At 34.5% G+C, this 20582-nt stretch overlaps 1 protein-coding gene across 1 annotated transcript; it reads left to right on the forward strand.

Annotated features, from left to right (window-relative positions):
• Positions 1–38: 38 nt before the first annotated feature.
• LOC148405606 (G1/S-specific cyclin-D2-like) lies at positions 39–8067 on the forward strand. The gene is made up of 5 exons (XM_088406886.1): positions 39–448; positions 1022–1237; positions 3128–3287; positions 4258–4406; positions 5971–8067. The coding sequence occupies exons 1-5, from the start codon at positions 248–250 to the stop codon at positions 6148–6150; spliced, it is 906 nt and encodes a 301-aa protein (XP_088263012.1). The 5' UTR covers positions 39–247; the 3' UTR covers positions 6151–8067.
• The last annotated feature ends 12515 nt before the right edge of the window (positions 8068–20582 follow it).

The following is a 20582-nucleotide window of genomic DNA, read 5'->3' on the forward strand; positions in this document are numbered from 1 at the left end:
TTGACCGGAAATCCCGCTTCTTCCTTCACTCCGACTTGACATCAAAAAAGTCACCAGAAGAAGAAGTGCAAGCAGACGGCGAGGCAAAACTGGGCAGCAAGACTGAATGAAACAATAACAAAAGTTGCAGTCTCGGCCTCCTGCTTCGACCTAGGCCCTTCCCCTCATCCTGCCCGGTGCCCACCTCACCGTGACACCTTTATCATCGTCACATTTGAGTACCAAGCACGAAAGAAGAGCGCGAGCCATGGAGCTTTATTGCTTGGAGTCGGCGGCCGAGGAGGTGCTGAAAGCCCCGGAGGACCCCATCGTCCTCCACGATGACCGGGTCTTGCAAAGCCTGCTAACCGTGGAGGACCAGTTCGTTCCGCAATGTGCCTATTTCCAACAGGTCCAGAAAGATATTCAGCCGCACATGAGGCGAGTCGTCGCGGGTTGGATGCTCGAGGTCGGTAGCCCAATTTTTGTTTATCCCAGTATGCTAATGCAGGGCCAATTAGCACGTTTTTAGGGGGGTCGTAATTGCATCATATTGCCACGCATTTGCACGCTCGAGGTGGATTTTCTTTTCTGCCGGACAATTGCGAGAGGATGAGTCACTAAAAGGCGTGGGTGAGTCGGAAATTCCAACACGAAGACAATTCAGCGTCGAAAAAGACGTAGCCTAGCTTGATAATCACATGTGCGTATGGCGTCAAAATGGCCTAATGGCGTCGAAAAGTTATGACGAATGACACACGACAATTTCATCTTGATTTACGGCCGAAAAAAACGGACCGTGACTCAACACACGAATTATTATTAGTTTTTCAAAAGCGCTGCTCGTGCACAAGACAAGCGAGCGGCATGGCGAACTCGGAAGTTTTACGTCGTGTGTCCAAAGATTTTTTTTTTCTTTTAATGCACAGTCCGCGAGTGTGGTTCCAATGCATTCCTGTCAAAACACGGAGAAAAGTGATTTTATTTGCTACTTGCACCAAAAAAAAAAACACAAAAAAAACATGTTTTCCCCCCTCTCCAGGTGTGTGAAGCCGAGAAGAGCGAAGAGGACATCTTCCCACTGGCCATCAATTACTTGGACAGATTCCTTGCTTTGATGCCCACCGGGAAGAATTATCTGCAGCTGCTGGGCGCCGCGTGCATGCTCCTGGCCTCCAAACTGAAGGACACCAGGCCCATGTCTGCCGAGAAGCTTTGCATGTACACGGAGAACTCCTTTACACCACTGGAGCTACTGGTAAGAGAAGGTCTCCATGCGCTAGGGCCTCACGTTGTAGTTCTAATGACCAAGTTGGTTTCACAGGAAGCTTCCGATTCTTGCTTGCCGGGGGAAGAGTGCGATGCCATCTAGTGTTCGCACCGAAGCTCCCTGAAATTTTGGGTGTTTTTTTTTTTTTTTTTTTTGCAGGTTTATCTGGAGGAAAGAAACCAAGCGCAAGTTCTCAGTAAAGAGCAGTATTTGGAAAGTAGATGATTCGCCAAGCTGCTAAGTTTAATCGTTAAGGTCGCGTCGGCCGTCTCGTTGCGGCGTCGCGCCGTATTCCTGGATATCCTCACAGGATGGGCCGAGGGACATGCAGCGAGGGGAGGGTGTGACATCTGTCCAGGAAGTGAGCACACGGACCTCAAAGCGGCGTCCGCGGGGGACGAGCGGTGTTAAATGCTAGCATGTCTGCACTTATTGTCATTCATTCGCTTGTACCAGCTGGTCCAATTGTTACGGGTTTCAAACGCACCTTAATCCAGTGTGATATCGCCGCTTTTGAAGCGCTCCGACGGAAAAGCCGTTTTGGCCGAGTGCCGCCCCGAGTGATCAAATCCCGCAAACGTTAAAGCGCACCAATGCAAATATTAGCCCTTGATAACAGGAAGTTTATCTGTCCCACCCTCGCTTATCCGCTAAACGCACAAGACTATCAGCGATATGGATCATATTTAGTGTCAAAAGATAACCATTGTAATTGTTTTTCCGTTTCTCATACGCGTCTTCATTACTCCTCACTTAGCGCGATTAGCTTGGCGGAACTGTGCGCAAGAGAGACCCGAGCTACGGAGTGCTCCTCGGCTTGTGACAGGAAGGAAAGCGCGCTTCGACTTTGCTAGCCTCACATGTTGCCGCCCGCCGCTATCCACTCAAAGGATGTGAGGAATGAGAAATGGCACGCACAATGATAAGATAATAGTCGGCCAGGGCTATGCGATAAAGGGAATCAAGCTTTGGCTATTTGACATATGAGTGGATGGGAGACTCGTTTCTTATGTAAACATGGAATTTCACAGTCCGGCTAACAGATCTTGATAACGCCGTTTTTGGGAAAAAGAAAGAAAGCGCCGACTTAAAAACACGCTTGAGTTCTAAATGCATTTGAACAACAACAAAAATCTAAAGTTTCAAATAGATTAAGAGCATAGATTAAGATGCGCTTTTCCCCCTAGGGCAGGGGTGAAAGTTGACCAAGTGGGGTAATATGACTTTAAAAACTTGGTTGACTAAAAATATTCATGAATGTAAAAAATAGTGCTCAATTGTTGCAAAGTGTAAAAGGCATACCACTGCATTACTCGGGGGGTGTTAATGCTAATCATTTTTGCTAGCTGGTTAGTGGATTTTATTGTGTCGAAGTCAAAAGTTTCAAAGTCTCTCTTGATTCAAATGATTCGAATCATTTTTCAAGCTTCTGCAGAGCTTGCTCATAAGTTAATCATTTGAGACAGGTGTCTCGGAGAGAGAAATTAGGAAAACATGCATGATACCGGCCCTCAAGGACTGCCGTTTGACACCTCTAAAAATGAGTTGGGTTTTTTCAATATTAGTGATGTTGTGCTTGTACTCCTTTGAACGGTATTGAAAAAAAGAATAATGCATTTAAAGTTGGTGTTTTGAAATTTGATAAATACTATGAATTTGGGGACATAATTTCCTGCATGCGGCCCACAAGATAAAACAAGTTTGACACCCCTGATCTAAAGATACTTTTGAATAGAAGATCATTTGAGCAAATACCTGATTATTCGATGGAATAACTGGTTACGTAATATTTTTTTAATCGTGACTTTTTATCTGCAATCGAGTCAAAATCACATGTATGTCAACAGAATAAACTAGTTGCAATTTGCGCGTTGTCAGAACTGGGAGGTGGTGGTGCTGGGCAAGTTGAAGTGGAATTTGGCGGCGGTCATCCCCAACGACTTTGTGGAGCTGCTGGTGCGCCGGCTGCCCCTCCCGGAGGAACATCTGCCCATGATCCGCAAGCACACGCATACCTTCATCGCCTTGTGCGCCACAGGTGAAGGCGCCGTACCCCGCCGCGCCGCTTTCTCACGCGCGCACGCCCGGCATTGTCGCGCCATGAGTCATCATCGGTGACGCATGTGACCCACTTTCTTATCCCACATGAGGGCCTCCTGGAAAATGGCCGCCAATCAATCAGCCCATCCTCCCCTTGTTCCTCTTTGTCCGCGTTGACAGGAGAGCCCCCAGGTTGAAAGATCCTGTGATCTTCCTTCCTCCCTGCCTGCCATTCAAAAAACATATTTTTTTCTTTTTCCCTGAGAAACGCAAACTTCCCGCCGTAGGCCCTGTCTCCTCTCTGCCAGACAATTCTGCGGAATATTTTCATATCCCGGACTGCGTTAAATGAGGCGCTTGTTTTGAGCGCCGCCGTCTAATTCAGTCGTAGGAAACGAGTAGGAGAAGAGGTTACTTTGGTGCAATCGAAAAGCACAAAAAGCTCTTTATTACCGTTACTTCTGGCCTGTAGTTATTCCCACACTTTCTTGCGCAGTTTTTGCTGAGTTCCAGGCACAACCCGATAAGTGATAGATAGGACCAACACGCGTGCTATGACTTGTATCGGTAACGATAATGAAATGCGTCTGTCTGCAAGAATTTAGAAAATCTCCTCAAATTAAGTCAGTTTAAAAACTGCTCCTAAAAAATAGTTTTCAACTTGGGTTTATCGCATTATACAGATCATCGCAGGCACGCCAGATATTTTTTTGAGCATGATATCGACAGAATAGACTAAACACTACTCAACCCAGCCTCATTTCAAGGTGTAAATGTTTGAGCGAAAGCGAAAATGAAAAACGCTCGGCCGAAATAGTGGGACGTGCCCGTCCCGGCGTCCGGAGGAAGACCGCGGGACAGCGAGTGGGAGGTTTTCCTGCTCTGCTTTTCCAATCATTTTTCCAAAATTCCCAGCCCGGGAAAGCGGAGGAGCCGCCGCGGTGACGCACTTATCTCCTCTCGATCAGATGAGCATCTTGCCATGAACCCGCCCTCCAAGATTGCCGGCGGCAGCATGGGGGCCGCCGTCTGCGGCCTGGAACTGGAACACACGGACCAGAGGCTGACCAGAGACAACCTGATGGACCTCCTGGCCAAGATCACCAACACAGAAGTGGTGAGCGCGCGGCCTCTCGGGGCCCGACGTCCGAGCCGTTTGTCTTCCGCCGCTGCTATAACGAGCGCGGGCAGCCCGCATTCTTGTGGTCGCGCACATGCAATTTCTGCTCCGCCGCCGCAGCGCTTTGCCCTTTCGGCGGACGAGCAATTTCGTCTTTTTGACGGATGCTTCCTTTGCTACGTTAAAATTTACACATAAACGAGTAAAACGAATCCACGGTGTCAAACTCCGGTCCTCGGGTATCCTGCGTACTTTCCGGGTTTTTTTCCCCGGAACGCGCGGTTCTACTGATCGGCTCGTCAAAAATCATCCTAATCGTCTGCGTTTAAGAGAGAAGAATCGAAAACATGCAGGACCTCGGGAATTGGAGTCTTTTGCTGCCACCTCTGGCCGCTGTTAGTATTGCGTTTTGTAGTGAGGAAGGACAATATGGCTTCGGGTGATAGGAAAAATGTTGTCGTTTATGGTAATATGCCCCAAATTAGTTTGTTTGTTGATCCAATAACTTGTGACTGTGGATAACATGCTAATGTTAGCATGTTATATTGTGCTGCCTTGTATGCGGTTAGCTTGTTAGCATTTAGGTTTTTGCATAGATACATACCCATTTGCATCTAAACGTTTTGTATTGAAATTAGCGTTTGTAATTCACTTCGGATTAATTTAATCAAATTTGTGTCCATTTTGAGACAGCGGCCTCAAAAAAAAATTCGCGACTAAAGCCGCAATATTTGTCAAAATCTTTATAAATATATATAAATTAATCTACCCCCCCCCCCCCCCCCCCCCCAATAAAAGCTATTAATTCAGCCCAAGCATCTGTGCGATCCATCATGGCACTTTTTGACAAGATGGCGTCGCACGAGCAGTCTCGAGGCATGTTCGGCGCCCCTCAGCGCTTTGGTCGCGGGTCGCCGCTTCCCGCGTTTGCGGTGCGCGTTGCCACGGCGACACTTGCCGTCACAACAGCGGCCGGCGGCCCATCAGGTTCCAATTAGACAACATTTCAAAGGAATGCCGGCCCCCGCTTTCCCCTTTTGTTTGCCAGCCGGCCGGCGGCGGGCCAGCCGCCCGCCCGCCCGCCCGCCGACCTCCCACGTCTGCACGCAGACTTGCGCAGCAAAGACAACACGGGAGAAAAAAAAAAAAAAACTCTACTTTGGAAAATTCACAGTATTATTACCATTCGATCAAATGTCAAGTGAGAACGGCGCCGTAGGTCGCAGTGATACAAACGGGTTTTGAAATGGAAGTCGTCGAGCGGTTTTCTGTTCATGCAAACGTCGCACAGGAAGGCTGGAGCGAGGCGGATTTGAACTCGGGTCCCTGAACTCTCGAGGCTGACGCGCCAACTACTCATAAATGAATAACTCAAATAAAAAAAAATGTTTTTAATAATGACAGCGGGCACACAAACAACATAGATGCAAGGTTTCGCAAAGCGGTCAGTCTAAAACACTCTGCTCCCTCCTGTTCCAATTCATTTGCTCTTATGTCGAAAAGAAAACAGCCTTCCATCCCATTTGCCGATACCCCCGGTTCAAGTGACTTCTGGTTCCAGGCCTGCTTGCGCGCATGCCAGGAGCAGATTGAACGCCTCCTGGTGGACACCTTGCAACGGGACAAGCAGAAGCGCGACGCAAGCGGCGGCAGCAAGGCGGGAGAGCAGCAGCAGCCGCAGCAGCAGCAGCAGGAGGATCAGTCCACCACCCCCACCGATGTGTGTGATGTGAACTTATAAAGCCAAAAGAAGGTCTCCGGCGGCGGCCTGACAATCCGAGAATTTCTCACCGTGACGAAATTCTAACTTGTTCTTTGTTCCCCCCCGTTGGTTAGCCCCTGAACGTTTTTGTTTTGTACCTGCCGCATGTCATCAAACCAAATATTTAAGGATCTCAAAACTTGATATTGCCTTAGGCTTCCTCCCCCTGCCGAGTGGAAACCTGAATATATTTTCATACTTGAAGAGAGATAGCTTAACTATATTCATTTGACAGCGACACAAAACAAAAACATTGTATTTAGCTACTATTTAGCTACGTTACTCTTTAAGCAGCTTAGCAGTTATTCAGTTTAATCGGGGGTTCGGCTAGTTGTCAGCCGCTAGCCGTCGTCGTTAGCCGTTAGCTGTCCTTGTTATCCGCTAGCTATGGTTGTTAACCGCTAGCTATCGTTGTTAGCAGCTAGCCATTGTTGTTAGCCGCTAGCCGTCGTTGTTAGCCGCTAGCTCCCGTCGCCAACACCTGTAGTGCTGCTGAGGGCGGGGTCAAGCATCAAAGGAGGAGCAGGGCTGGGCCCGCTCACGGCAAGTGGCAAAGATGCCGAAAGTCGGCGGTGATGACGAATCGGGGGTTTGGCGGAGGTGCTAAGCGGGACAGACGCAGGTGTTGGAGGAGCAGCGAGAAAGTAAGCTGTATTTCTTTTCCCTTATTTTATTATATTTTATATATTTTTTTGAAACAACAACCCAGCAGGGATGAGGCGGCTCCGGGATGCTGTTTTAAATGTCACGCCACGTGACATAGGAACAATTTTGATGCACTTTGAGAAGAAGAAAAAAAAATACTCCTTCAGGTGGTCAAGGAGTATTCATTTTTGGTTAGTTTTTTTTTTTTTTGGGGGGGGGGGGGGGTTGTTTTTGTCCTTAAGTTATTTTTCCACCCTCTTTTTTTTCTATTTTTACGGGCTGGATTCCCACAAGGGGTGATGAAAGCATGTGGTTGATTTTTTTTTACACTGACCAAGAAAAGCCCAGTCATGTGTAAACTCTTTTTTTTGTGCGGGTGTTTATGGGTTTTATTTAATCGTACTTGAATTGCCATAGCCAAACCCGCCTTTCGAGGCATTCCAGATTTTGTATTCAACTGTTGGCAGTTTGCCGTCATTTGTAAGCGTGGTGGGTTTTCATATAAGTGTGAAGACTGCCCCCTCCCCAACAGAATTATTAGTTATTTCCACAAACCAAAATGTTTGCGTGAGAAAAACAAAACAGTGCTGAAGGTTTGAGCTCATTCCAAAGCGAGAACACAAAGTTGACCATTTATTTTAATTTTATTTTTTTTGCTGCTATTAAAAGCTTTTTTTTCCCCTCCCCTTCTCTCATCTTAAAAAATTGTGATTCACTTGTTTGCTGCTATTATAAGTTTTTTATTGTGTATACAAGTCTTCTTTAGCTTTTTTTTTTTGTTGTTGTTGTTATTGTTGCGAGTGTGCTGGAGGGAATGCCAGTTTGGTCCGGGACTGGAAGTACTTGTGTTTATTATTTTGTGTATCTGTTGTACTCTTGCTGCTTCCTTGTAATTTGTGTACCTCAGGTTAATTTGGACCGACCGATCGAGCGATACCTCATCACACTTCATGACACACGTCTTGGTTTCATTTAAAAATAAGAATCCACTGTGCTTTAAATGGTGCATAATAGACATACATGAGTATATCTAATATATAGACACATTTGATGTGTGTGTGGTCCTGCTCCAAACACACCCAGTACTGTATGACATTTATGTAACAAAAGACCAACGTTAAATGTTTTGGATTAAGTGGAAAAGGCCTTTTTTTTTTTTTTGGAGGTACCACCAGAATGTTTGGTGTGGTGCCTTCGTTTCTACACAGTGTACCTCAACGGTTTCTCAATAAATTGGCAAAATTCACCTGACGGGACTTTTTCTTGTTGCCATCCTTGCCTTTTCATCATAGCAGTAATGTTATTTTCTCATTGAGTATTGATTTTAATTGATGGTGTTTCGGGAAGGTACTTTGTTTCATTTAGATGTTTGTGCATATTTAACACGAAACTTCGTAACCCCTGAACGGCCTTTCAATAGGTTTCAATGCAATGTCTGCCCTCTTGTGGCGATAATGGGGACTGCAGGCAACTCCATAAAGATCGTCGAGTATGCGAGTAATTTGATTGTGACCGCGTCTTCGTTATTCAGTTCCGAAGTGTTTGTATTTATTTATTATTAGTAGAAACTGATTATATATATATATACACACATATACATATATATATATACACACATATACATATATATATATATATATATACACATATATATACTTATACACATATATATACACATATATATACATTACACATATATATGTATATCTGTATATACATATGTATTGATATATACGTATGTATATATGCATACACATATTTATGTGTATGTATTTATATATGTATATGTATATATATGTATTTATATATATGTATATATATATATATGTATATATATATATGTGTATATATATGTATATTTATATATGTATATATATGTATATATATATATATATATATGTATATATATATATATATATATATATATATATATATATATATATATATATATGTATGTGTATATATATATATATGTGTATATATATGTATATTTATATATGTATATATATATATATATGTATATATATGTATATATATATCTATATATATATATATATATATATATGTATATCTGTATATACATATGTATTGATATATACGTATGTATATATGTATACACACATATATATATTTATGCATACACATATATATATACATATACACATTTGTGAATTTCATTCCTGCGCTTGGAACTCAAAGGTACAAATACGCGCTGACGAAGGAGACTGTCGTCGCTCCGCTGTGGCGCAGAGCGCTAAGGCTTGACACTCGACGTGTGAAGGCACAGGATCAAAACCCATTACAATCTCCTAAGATTCAAGAGGGTGCCGAACCAATGTGAATTTTATTCCTGCGCTTGGAACTCGAAGGTACAAAGACGCGCTGATGAAGAAGATTGTCGTCGCTCCTCTGTGGCGGAGCGCACTAAGGCTTGACACTCGATGCGCGAAGGCTCAGGATCGAAACCCGCTACAACCTCCTAAGATTCAAGGAGGTCGGTGGTAGTGGGCAGAGGCGTGAAGGCTCACAATCAAATCCCATCACAATCTCCTAAGATTCAAGGTCGTTGGTGGTAGTGGGCAGGATCAAAACCCATTTCAACCTCCTAAGATTCAAGGGGGTTGACGCTAGTGGCCAGAGGTGTGAAGGCTCATGATCAAAACCCATTACAACCTCCTAAGATTCAAGGGGGTCGGTGGTAGTGGGCAGGATCAAAACCCATTACAACCTCCTAAGATTGAAGGGGGTTGATGCTAGTGGCCAGGGCCGTGAAGGCTCATGATCAAAACCCATTACAACCTCCTAAGATTCAAGAGGGTTGGTGGTAGTGGGCAGGGGGGAGTTAGAGCAGGACAGAGGTTGGTGGTAGTGGGCAGGGGGGAGTTAGAGCAGGACAGAGGGAGGGAGGCAGAGTAGGACAGGAGGGGGGGAGATAGAGCAGGACAGAGTTAGGGAGGCAGAGTAGGACAGGAGGGGGCGAAGTAGAGCAGGGGAGGTAGAGCAAGACAGGGGAAGTGGAGGCAAAGCAAGAAAGGAGAAGGCAGGGCAGGGGGAGGTAGAGCGGGAGGAAGGCAAAGTAGGACAGGAGGTAGCGAGGTGTAGCAGGACAGGGGGAGGGGAGGCAGAGTAGGACAGGAAGCCAGAGTTTAACTTTTTATTTTTTTTGTTGGACTTATTTTTTTTTGACTTTTTTTTGGACTTTTTTTTTTGGACTTTTTTTTTGGACATATTTTTTTCGACTTATTTTTTTTGGACTTATTTTTTTTGGACTCTTTTTTTTTTGGACTAATTTTTTTTTCGACTTATTTCTTTTTCGACTTATTTTTTTTTGGACTTATTTTTTTTGGGACTTTTTTGAGACTTTTTTTTTGGACATTTTTTTGGACTTATTTTTTTTTTGACTGATTTTTTTTTGGACTTATTTTTTTTGGACTCTTTTTTTTTCGGTTTTATTTTTTTTTCGACTTATTTTTTTTTTCGACTTATTTTTTTGGACTTTATTTTTTTGGACTTATTTTTTTTGGACTTTTTTTTTTTGGACTTTTTTTTTTGGACTTATTTTTTTTTGGACTTATTTTTTTTGGACTTTTTTTTTTGGACTTTTTTTTGGAATTTAATTTTTTTGGACTTTTTTTTTTTTTTTTGGACATTTTTTTTGGACTTAATTTTTTTTTTTACTTATTTTTTTTGGACTTATTTTTTTTGACTTTATTTTTTTGGACTTATTTTTTTTGGACTTTTTTTTTTTGGACTTTTTTTTTTGGACTTATTTTTTTTTTGACTCATTTTTTTTGGACTTATTTTTTTTTTGGACTTATTTTTTTTGGACTTATTTTTTTTTGGACTTTTTTTTGGACTTATTTTTTTTGGACTTATTTTTTTTGGACTTATTTTTTTTGGACTTATTTTTTTTGGACTTTTTTTTTTTGGGACTTTTTTTTCAGACATATTTTTTTTTCGACATTTTTTTTTCGACTTACTTTTTTTGGACTCATTTTTTTTGGACTTATTTTATTTTCGACTTATTTTTTTTTTCGACTTATTTTTTTTTCGAATTATTATTTTTTGGACTTATTTTTTTTTGGACTTATTTTTTTTGGGCTTATTTTTTTTTGGACTCTTTTTTTTCTGACTTATTTTTTTTTCGACTTATTTTTTTGGACTCATTTTTTTTTGACTTAATTTTTTGGACTTATTTTTTTGGACTCTTTTTTTTTGGACTAAATTTTTTTTCGACTTATTTTTTTTTTCGACATTTCTTTTTCGACTTATTTTTTTTGGACTCATTTTTTTTTGGACTTATTTTTTTTGGGACTTTTTTTGAGACTTTTTTTTGGACATTTTTTTGGACTTATTTTTTTTTTTGACTGATTTTTTTTGGACTTATTTTTTTTGGACTCTTTTTTCGGTTTTATTTTTTTTTCGACTTATTTTTTTTTCGACATTTTTTTTTCGACTTATTTTTTTGGACTCATTTTTTTTGGACTTTTTTTTTTGGACTTTTTTTTGGACTTAATTTTTTTTGGACATTTTTTTTTTGGACTTATTTTTTTTGGGACTTTTTTTTCAGACATATTTTTTTTTCGACTTATTTTTTTTGGACTTATTTTTTTTTGGACTTATTTTTTTTGGACTCTTTTTTTTCGGACTTATTTTTTTTTCGACTTTTTTTTTCGACTTACTTTTTTTTGGACTCATTTTTTTTTGGACTTATTTTTTTTGGACTTATTTTTTTTGGACTTATTTTTTTTTGGACTGATTTTTTTTGGAATTATTTTTTTTGGACTTTTTTTTGGACTTATTTTTTTTGGGACTTATTTTTTTTGGACTTATTTTTTTGGGACTTATTTTTTTTGGACTTATTTTTTTTTTGGACTAATTTTTTTTTCAACTTATTTTTTTTTCGACTTATTTCTTTTTCGACTTATTTTTTTTGGACTCATTTTTTTTTGGACTTTTTTTTTTTGGGACTTTTTTTTGAGACTTTTTTTTTTGGACATTTTTTTGGACTTATTTTTTTTGGACTTTTTTTTTTTGACATTTTTTTTTTGAACTTAGATTTTTTGGACATATTTTTTTTGACTTATTTTTTTTTGGACTGATTTTTTTTTAACTTATTTTTTTGGACTTATATTTTTTGGACTTATTTTTTTTTGGACTTTTTTTTTTTGACATTTTTTTTTTGAACTTAGATTTTTTGGACATATTTTTTTTGACTTATTTTTTTTTGGAATGATTTTTTTTGGACTTACTTTTTTTTGGACTCATTTTCTTTTGGACTTATTTTTTTTGGACTTATTTTTTTTGGGCTTATTTTTTTGGACTTTTTTTTCGGACTTATTTTTTTTCAACTTATTATTTTTTTCGACTTATTTTTTTTTCGACTTATTTTTTTTCGACATTTTTTTTTTAGACTTATTTTTTTTTCGACTTATTTTTTTGGGACTTTTTTTTTTTGGACTAATTTTTTTTTGACTTATTTTTTTTTGGACAATTTTTTTTTGGACTGATTTTTGTTGGACTCATTTTTTTAACTTATTTTTTTGGACTTATATTTTTTGGACTTATTTTTTTTTGGACTTTTTTTTTTGGACATTTTTTTTGGACTTATTATTTTTTGGACTTATTTTTTTTGGACTTATTTTTTTTTGGGCATTTTTTTTGGACTTATTTTTTTTTGGACTTATTTTTTTTGGGGCTTATAATTTTTGACTTATTTTTTTTTGGACTTATTTTTTTGGACTTATTTTTTTGGACTTATTTTTTTTTGGACTTATTTTTTTTTGGAATGATTTTTTTTGGACTTATTTTTTTTTGGACTTATATTTTTTTTGGACTTATTTTTTTTGGACTTATTTTTTTTTGGACTTTTTTTTTTTTGGGCATTTTTTTTTGGACTTATTTTTTTTTTGGACTTATTTTTTTGGACTTATTTTTTTTGGACTTATTTTTTTGGGACTTATTTTTTTTGGACTTATTTTTTTTTTGGAATGATTTTTTTTGGACTTATTTTTTTTTGGACTTATATTTTTTGGACTTATATTTTTTTGGACTTATTTTTTTTGGACTTATTTTTTTTTGGGCATTTTTTTTGGACTTATTTTTTTTTGGACTTATTTTTTTTGGGACTTATAATTTTGGACTTATTTTTTTTTGGACTTATTTTTTTGGACTTATATTTTTTGGACTTATTTTTTTTTTGGAATGATTTTTTTTGGACTTATTTTTTTTTGGACTTATATTTTTTGGACATATTTTTTTGGACTTATTTTCTTTGGACTTATTTTTTTTTGGACCGATTATTTTTGGACTGATTTTTTTTGGACTTTTTTTTGGACTTATTTTTCTTGGGACTTATTTTTTTTGGACTTATTTTTTTTTTTAATGATTTTTTTTGGACTTATTTTTTTTGGACTTATTTTTTTTTGGACTTATTTTTTTGGACTTATTTTTTTTGGACTTATTTTTTTTTGGACTTAAATTTTTTGGACTTATTTTTTTGGACTTATATTTTTTGGACTTATTTTTTTGGACTTATTTTTTTTGGACCTATTTTTTTGGGACTTATTTTTTTTGGACTTATTTTTTTTTGGAATGATTTTTTTTGGACTTATTTTTTTTTGGACTTATATTTTTTTGGACTTATTTTTTTTGGACTTATTTTTTTTTGGACTTTTTTTTTTTTTGGGCAATTTTTTTTGGACTTATTTTTTTTTTGGACTTATTTTTTTGGACTTATTTTTTTTGGACTTATTTTTTTGGGACTTATTTTTTTTGGACTTATTTTTTTTTGGAATGATTTTTTTTGGACTTATTTTTTTTTGGACTTATATTTTTTGGACTTATATTTTTTTGGACTTATTTTTTTTGGACTTATTTTTTTTGGACTTATTTTTTTTGGACTTATTTTTTTTTGGACTGATTTTTTTTGGACTTATTTTTTTTGGACTTTTTTTTGGACTTATTTTTCTTGGGACTTATTTTTTTTTTACTTATTTTTTTGGGACTTATTTTTTTTTGTACTTATTTTTTTTTGGACTTATGATTTTTGGACATTTTTTTTTGGACTGATTTTTCTTGTACTTATTTTTTTGGACTTATATTTTTTGGACTAAATTTTTTGTGCTTATTTTTTTTGGACTGATTCCAAAAAAAATAAGTCCAAAAAAAATCAGTCCAAAAAATATAAGTCCAAAAAAAAATAAGTCCAAAAAAAATAAGTCCAAAAAAAAAATAAGTCCAAAAAAAAAACGTCCAAGAAAAATAAGTCCAACAAAAATCAGTCCAAAAAAAATAAGTCCAAAAAAAAATAAGTCCCAAAAAAATGTCCAAAAAAAAATAAGTCCAAAAAATTATAAGTCCACAAAAATAAGCCCCAAAAAAAATAAGTCAAAAAAAAATGTCCAAAAAAAAATAAGTCCAAAAAAAAATAAGTCCAAAAAAAATAAGTCCAACAAAAATCAGTCCAAAAAAAATAAGTAAAAAAAAATTAGTCCTACAAAAATCAGTCCAAAAAAAATTGTCCAAAAAAAAATAAGTCCAAAAAAAATGTCCCAAAAAAAAATAAGTCCAAAAAAAAATGCCCCAAAAAAATAAAGTCCAAAAAAAATAAGTCCAACAAAAATCAGTCAAAAAAAATAAGTCCAAAAAAAATAAGTCCAAAAAATATAAGTCCAAAAAAAAATAAGTCCAAAAAAAATTAGTCCAAAAAAAAATAAGTCCAAAAAAAAAATGTCCAAAAAAAATAAGTCCAACAAAAATCAGTCAAAAAAAAAATAAGTCCAAAAAAAATAAGTCCCAAAAAAATGTCCAAAAAAAAAAAAGTCCAAAAAATATAAGTCCAAAAAAATAAGTCCAAAAAAATATAAGTCAAAAAAAAATAAGTCCCAAAAAAAATGAGTCCAAAAAAAAATAAGTCCAAAAAAAATAAGTCCCAAAAAAATAAGTCCCAAAAAAATAAGTCCCAAAAAAAATAAGTCCAAAAAAATAAGTCCAAAAAAAAAAATAAGTCCAAAAAAAATGCCCAAAAAAAAATAAGTCCAAAAAAAATAAGTCCAAAAAAAATAAGTAAAAAAAAAAGAAGTCCAACAAAAATTGTCCAAAAAAAAATAAGTCCGAAAAAAATAAGTCCAAAAAATATAAGTTAAAAAAAAATGAGTCCAAAAAAAATAAGTCGAAAAAAAATAAGTCGAAAAAAAATAAGTCCAAAAAAAAATGAGTCAAAAAAAATGTCGAAAAAAAAATAAGTCCAAAAAAAAAATAAGTCCAAAAAAAATAAGTCCAAAAAAAATAAGTCCAAAAAAAATAAGTCCAACAAAAATCAGTCAAAAAAAATAAGTCCAAAAAAAATAAGTCCAAAAAATATAAGTCCAAAAAAAAATAAGTCCAAAAAAAATTAGTCCAAAAAAAAATAAGTCCAAAAAAAAAATGTCCAAAAAAAATAAGTCCAACAAAAATCAGTCAAAAAAAAAATAAGTCCAAAAAAAATAAGTCCCAAAAAAATGTCCAAAAAAAAAAAAGTCCAAAAAATATAAGTCCAAAAAAATAAGTCCAAAAAAATATAAGTCAAAAAAAAATAAGTCCCAAAAAAAATGAGTCCAAAAAAAAATAAGTCCAAAAAAAATAAGTCCCAAAAAAATAAGTCCCAAAAAAATAAGTCCCAAAAAAAATAAGTCCAAAAAAATAAGTCCAAAAAAAAAAATAAGTCCAAAAAAAATGCCCAAAAAAAAATAAGTCCAAAAAAAATAAGTCCAAAAAAAATAAGTAAAAAAAAAAGAAGTCCAACAAAAATTGTCCAAAAAAAAATAAGTCCGAAAAAAATAAGTCCAAAAAATATAAGTTAAAAAAAAATGAGTCCAAAAAAAATAAGTCGAAAAAAAATAAGTCGAAAAAAAATAAGTCCAAAAAAAAATGAGTCAAAAAAAATGTCGAAAAAAAAATAAGTCCAAAAAAAAAATAAGTCCAAAAAAAATAAGTCCAAAAAAAATAAGTCCGAAAAAAAATAAGTCCAAAAAAAATAAGTCCAAAAAAAATAAGTCCCAAAAAAATAAGTCCCAAAAAAATAAGTCCCAAAAAAATAAGTCCCAAAAAAAATAAGTCCAAAAAATATAAGTCCAAAAAAATAAGTCCAAAAAAATATAAGTCAAAAAAAAATAAGTCCCAAAAAAAATGAGTCCAAAAAAAAATAAGTCCAAAAAAAATAAGTCCCAAAAAAATAAGTCCCAAAAAAAATAAGTCCAAAAAAATAAGTCCAAAAAAAAAAATAAGTCCAAAAAAAATGCCCAAAAAAAAATAAGTCCAAAAAAAATAAGTCCAAAAAAAATAAGTCCGAAAAAAAATAAGTCCAAAAAAAATAAGTCCAAAAAAAATAAGTCCCAAAAAAATAAGTCCCAAAAAAATAAGTCCCAAAAAAAATAAGTCCAAAAAAATAAGTCCAAAAAAAAAAATAAGTCCAAAAAAAATGCCCAAAAAAAAATAAGTCCAAAAAAATTAAGTCCAAAAAAAATAAGTCAAAAAAAAATAAGTCCAACAAAAATCAGTCCAAAAAAAATTGTCCAAAAAAAAATAAGTCCGAAAAAAATAAGTCCAAAAAATATAAGTTCAAAAAAAATGAGTCCAAAAAAAATAAGTCCAAAAAAAATCAGTCCAAAAAAAAATAAGTCCAAAAAAAAATAAGTCCAAAAAAAAAATAAGTCCAAAAAAAATAAGTCCAAAAAAAATAAGTCCGAAAAAAAATAAGTCCAAAAAAAATAAGTCCCAAAAAAATAAGTCCAAAAAAAAAGAGTCCAAAAAAAAAGTCAAAAAAAAATAAGTCCAAAAAAAATAAGTCCAAAGAAATTAAGTCCAAAAAAAATGAGTCCAAAAAAAAAAGTCCAAAAAAAATGAGTCCTAAAAATAGTCCAAAAAAAAATAAGTCCAAAAAAAATGAATCCAAAAAAAATAAGTCCAAAAAAAAAAAGTCTGAAAAAAAATAAGTCCAAAAAAAATAAGTCCAAAAAAAAATAAGTCAAAAAAAAATAAGCCCAAAAAAATAAGTCCAAAAAAAAAATAAGTCGAAAAAAAAAGATGTCGAAAAAAAATAAGCCCAAAAAAAATGAGTCCAAAAAAAATAAGTCGAAAAAAAAATAAGTCCAAAAAAAAATAAGCCCAAAAAAAATAAGTCCCAAAAAAAAATAAGTCAAAAAAAAATGTCGAAAAAAAATAAGTCCAAAAAAAAATTAGTCCAAAAAAAATAAGTCAAAAAAAAAAAAGTCGAAAAAAATATGTCGAAAAAAAAATAAGTCCAAAAAAAAATGAGTCAAAAAAAAATAACCCCAAAAAAATAAGTCCAAAAAAAAAATAAGTCGAAAAAAAAAGATGTCGAAAAAAAATAAGCCCAAAAAAAATGAGTCCAAAAAAAATAAGTCGAAAAAAAAATAAGTCCAAAAAAAAATAAGCCCAAAAAAAATAAGTCCCAAAAAAAAATAAGTCGAAAAAAATATGTCGAAAAAAAAATAAGTCCAAAAAAAAATGAGTCCAAAAAAAAAAAGTCGAAAAAAAAATTTAGTCAAAAAAAAAAAAGTCGAAAAAAAAATGAGTCCGAAAAAAAAGTCCAAATCAGTCCAAAAAAAATAATTTGAAAAAAAAATAAGTCAAAAAAAAAGAGTCAAAAGAAAATGTCGAAAAAAAACTAAGTCGAAAAAAAAATAAGTCCCAAAAAAAATAAGTCCAAAAAAAAATAAGTCCAAAAAAAATGAGTCCAAAAAAAATAAGTCCAAAGAAATTAAGTCCAAAAAAAATAAGTAAAAAAAAAAAGAGTCCAAAAAAAAGTCCAAAAATAAATAAGTCCAAAAAAAATGAGTCAAAAAAAAATAAGTCCAAAGAAATTAAGTCCAAAAAAAAATGAGTCCAAAAAAAATAAGTCCAAAAAAAATGAGTCCAAAAAAGTCCAAAAAAAAATAAGTCCAAAAAAAAATAAGCCCGAAAAAATAAGTCCAAAAAAAAAATAAGTCGAAAAAAAAATGAGTCTGAAAAAAAAAGTCCAAAAAAAATAAGTCCAAAAAAAAATGAGTCAAAAAAAAATAAGTCGAAAAAAAAATTAGTCCGAAAAAAAGAGTCCAAAAAAAATAAGTCCAAAAGAAATGAGTCAAAAAAAAAATGAGTCCAAAAAAAAAGTAAAAAAAAAAGTCGAAAAAAAAATAAGTCCAAAAAAAATAAGTCCAAAAAAATGAGTCCAAAAAAAGTAAAAAAAAAATAAGTCCAAAAAAAAATGAGTCCAAAAAAAATAAGTCGAAAAAAAAATAAGTCGAAAAAAAAATAAGTCGAAAAAAAAATAAGTCCGAAAAAAAAGAGTCCAAAAAAAATGTCCAAAAAAAATAAGTCCAAAAAAAATAAGTCAAAAAAAAAGTCCATAAAAAAATGAGTCCAAAAAAATAAGTCCAAAAAATTTTGTTTCAATTTTTAATTTTTTTTCAAATTTTTTCAATTTTCATTTTTTTTCAATTTTTTTCGATTTTTTTCCATTTTTTTCAATTTTTTTCAATTTTTAATTTTTTTCAATTTTTTTCAATTTTTTTCAATTTTCAATTTTTTTCAATTTTTTTCAATTTTTTTCAATTTTCAATTTTTTTCAATTTTTTTCAATTTTTTTCAATTTTTAATTTTTTTCAATTTTTTTCAATTTTTTTCAATTTTCAATTTTTTTCAATTTTTTTCAATTTTTTTCAATTTTCAATTTTTTTCAATTTTTTTCAATTTTTTTTCAATTTTCAATTTTTTTCAATTTTTTTCAATTTTTAATTTTTTTCAATTTTTTTCAATTTTCAATTTTTTTCAATTTTTTTCAATTTTTTTCAATTTTCAATATTTTTCAATTTTTTTAAATTTTTTTTCAATTTTCAATTTTTTTTCAATTTTTTCCAATTTTCAATTTTTTTAAATTTTTTTCAATTTTTTTCAATTTTCAATTTTTCTGGCTTTTTTCCTGTTTTTTTTTTTCCTGACTTTTTTTCCTGACTGTCTTAAAAAAAAATGTCCATTTAACATTTTTGAAGAAGAGTAATTGTAGTTGTAGTTGCAAAACTGCCGATTTTTCTCATCAGCCAGCACCGCACCCGGAACTCAAAACTTCAATGAACATTCATTTGGTCAACAACTAGGGTAGGAAATTCCAGTTCTTCCTATAAAAAGGTGTCTCACTCACCTTTTACACCCGGTCCGAATAATCAGCTCGTCGGCAAGCCCTGTGAACAATCACGATCGTTTCAATTTGGCAGGGTTTAGGATTACAATACCTGCCAAATCACAGATGATTCTGATATTACTTCGCTTCGCTGACAAACGGTCGTTGAAATCTGGTGTTTCCTGATGGCTGGTCGGCGGGCTGTTTAAATAGGCCTGCAATCGGACAAGCCGGCCGATGAGAAGAAGCTACCTGTTCTCAATTGCGCCATCAAATGGAAAAAGGCACAGGCACACAAACTTAGGATGCAACTGCAAAAATAATGATCCTAAAATCATAAGTTCTATAGTAAGGATTTTTGCAAGAAAAAATATCTTACTGTGTGGGGACTGTTGACATTGTAGAGCATGTTTGCACACAATGTGCTGAAACTGTGTTGAGTGTTTCACAAAACACTGACGATTCAAATCCCTGCGGGCAACCCGCTTGACAAACAGAAATGACCTAGTGTATGCCAGGACGTAACTAGATGACAGATTATAAATGATTAAATACAAAGAATGAGTTTGTCAAATTTAATCCTAACCCTATAGATAAATGTCAATTCGCCCAATTTAAATCAATGGGACTTTTCGGAAAAGAAAATGAGGATTTGTGGCAAAGGGATAAACATTTGGAACAAGATACAAAATACACGCAGTCCTCTTCTCGTGAATATGTAATTGGAAGTATTAAAACACTAAAATGTTTATCAGAGAAAAAAAGCGCAAACCCAACCGGGGATCGAACCTTAACTCTTTTTGTGTTGGACCGGTACTTTAACCGCTGCGGCAAGCGTCGCGTCGCTACGCTGTCAATGAAAATTCCGATTGACGACGAAAGGGACTGTCTTCCGTCGGGAACGGATGTTGAATTGGTTTGAAAAATATCATTCTTATTACAATTTCAACGTGAAATTGGGTCCTATTACAGTTATAATTTCTATTTTAATCATAATTATACAAACGGGAGCTTGGTCGTTTATTTTGTTGTCACGCCGACAGTCCTTTATATCTACATTCGCGCAGAGGTTTCTCACGCGACACTGAGCGATAGCCTCATTACGGAGGGCGCCCACTTGCCGTTCCGGCTTTATCCATACCCGGACAAAACGTATGACTGCCGTAGAAAAAAAAAAGTTGTGCCATCTAGCAGGAAAGAGAAGAAGGGAGTTGCAATCACACCCCTGAAACGTGTTTTGAACAAAGACGGCCTCCGTAAAAATTGAGAATCATCAGCGAAACCGCCGGCCGCTAACGACGCCATCTTGATAACGAGTCCGCGCGTGAAAATGAGCCGTGCTATTTTAGTCCCCTTCGTAATCGAAGGTCGCGTTTGAGCGGATTTAAGCGCGGTTTCGAGAGAAGCCGAGGCCCGTGCCAAGAGCCGCTTGATTACCGCTGGCATTTAGCTGCCGTCACCCCGCATCTTATCCAAGACAAATGCCTGTGCCTCCCTACTTCTGTCAAGCTCTACCTCCCCCCCTCCTGTCCTGCTCTACCACTCCCTGCCTACTACCACCGACCCCCTTGAATCTTAGGAGATTGTAATGGGTTTTGATCCTGCC

The sequence above is a fragment of the Hippichthys cyanospilos genome, chromosome 22, assembly GCF_059441005.1.
Source record: "Hippichthys cyanospilos isolate Australia breed blue-spotted pipefish chromosome 22, RoL_Hcya_1.0, whole genome shotgun sequence".
In the NCBI taxonomy this organism is placed as follows: domain Eukaryota; kingdom Metazoa; phylum Chordata; class Actinopteri; order Syngnathiformes; family Syngnathidae; genus Hippichthys; species Hippichthys cyanospilos.

Bases quoted from the DNA above. Each gene is read 5' to 3' on its own strand.
- LOC148405606 (XM_088406886.1), top strand. From the start codon at position 248: ATGGAGCTTTATTGCTTGGAGTCGGCGGCCGAGGAGGTGCTGAAAGCC. The intron at 449-1,021 runs GTCGGTAGCCCA...CCCCCTCTCCAG, and splicing joins TCGCGGGTTGGATGCTCGAG to GTGTGTGAAGCCGAGAAGAG. The intron at 4,407-5,970 runs GTGAGCGCGCGG...TTCTGGTTCCAG, and splicing joins AGATCACCAACACAGAAGTG to GCCTGCTTGCGCGCATGCCA.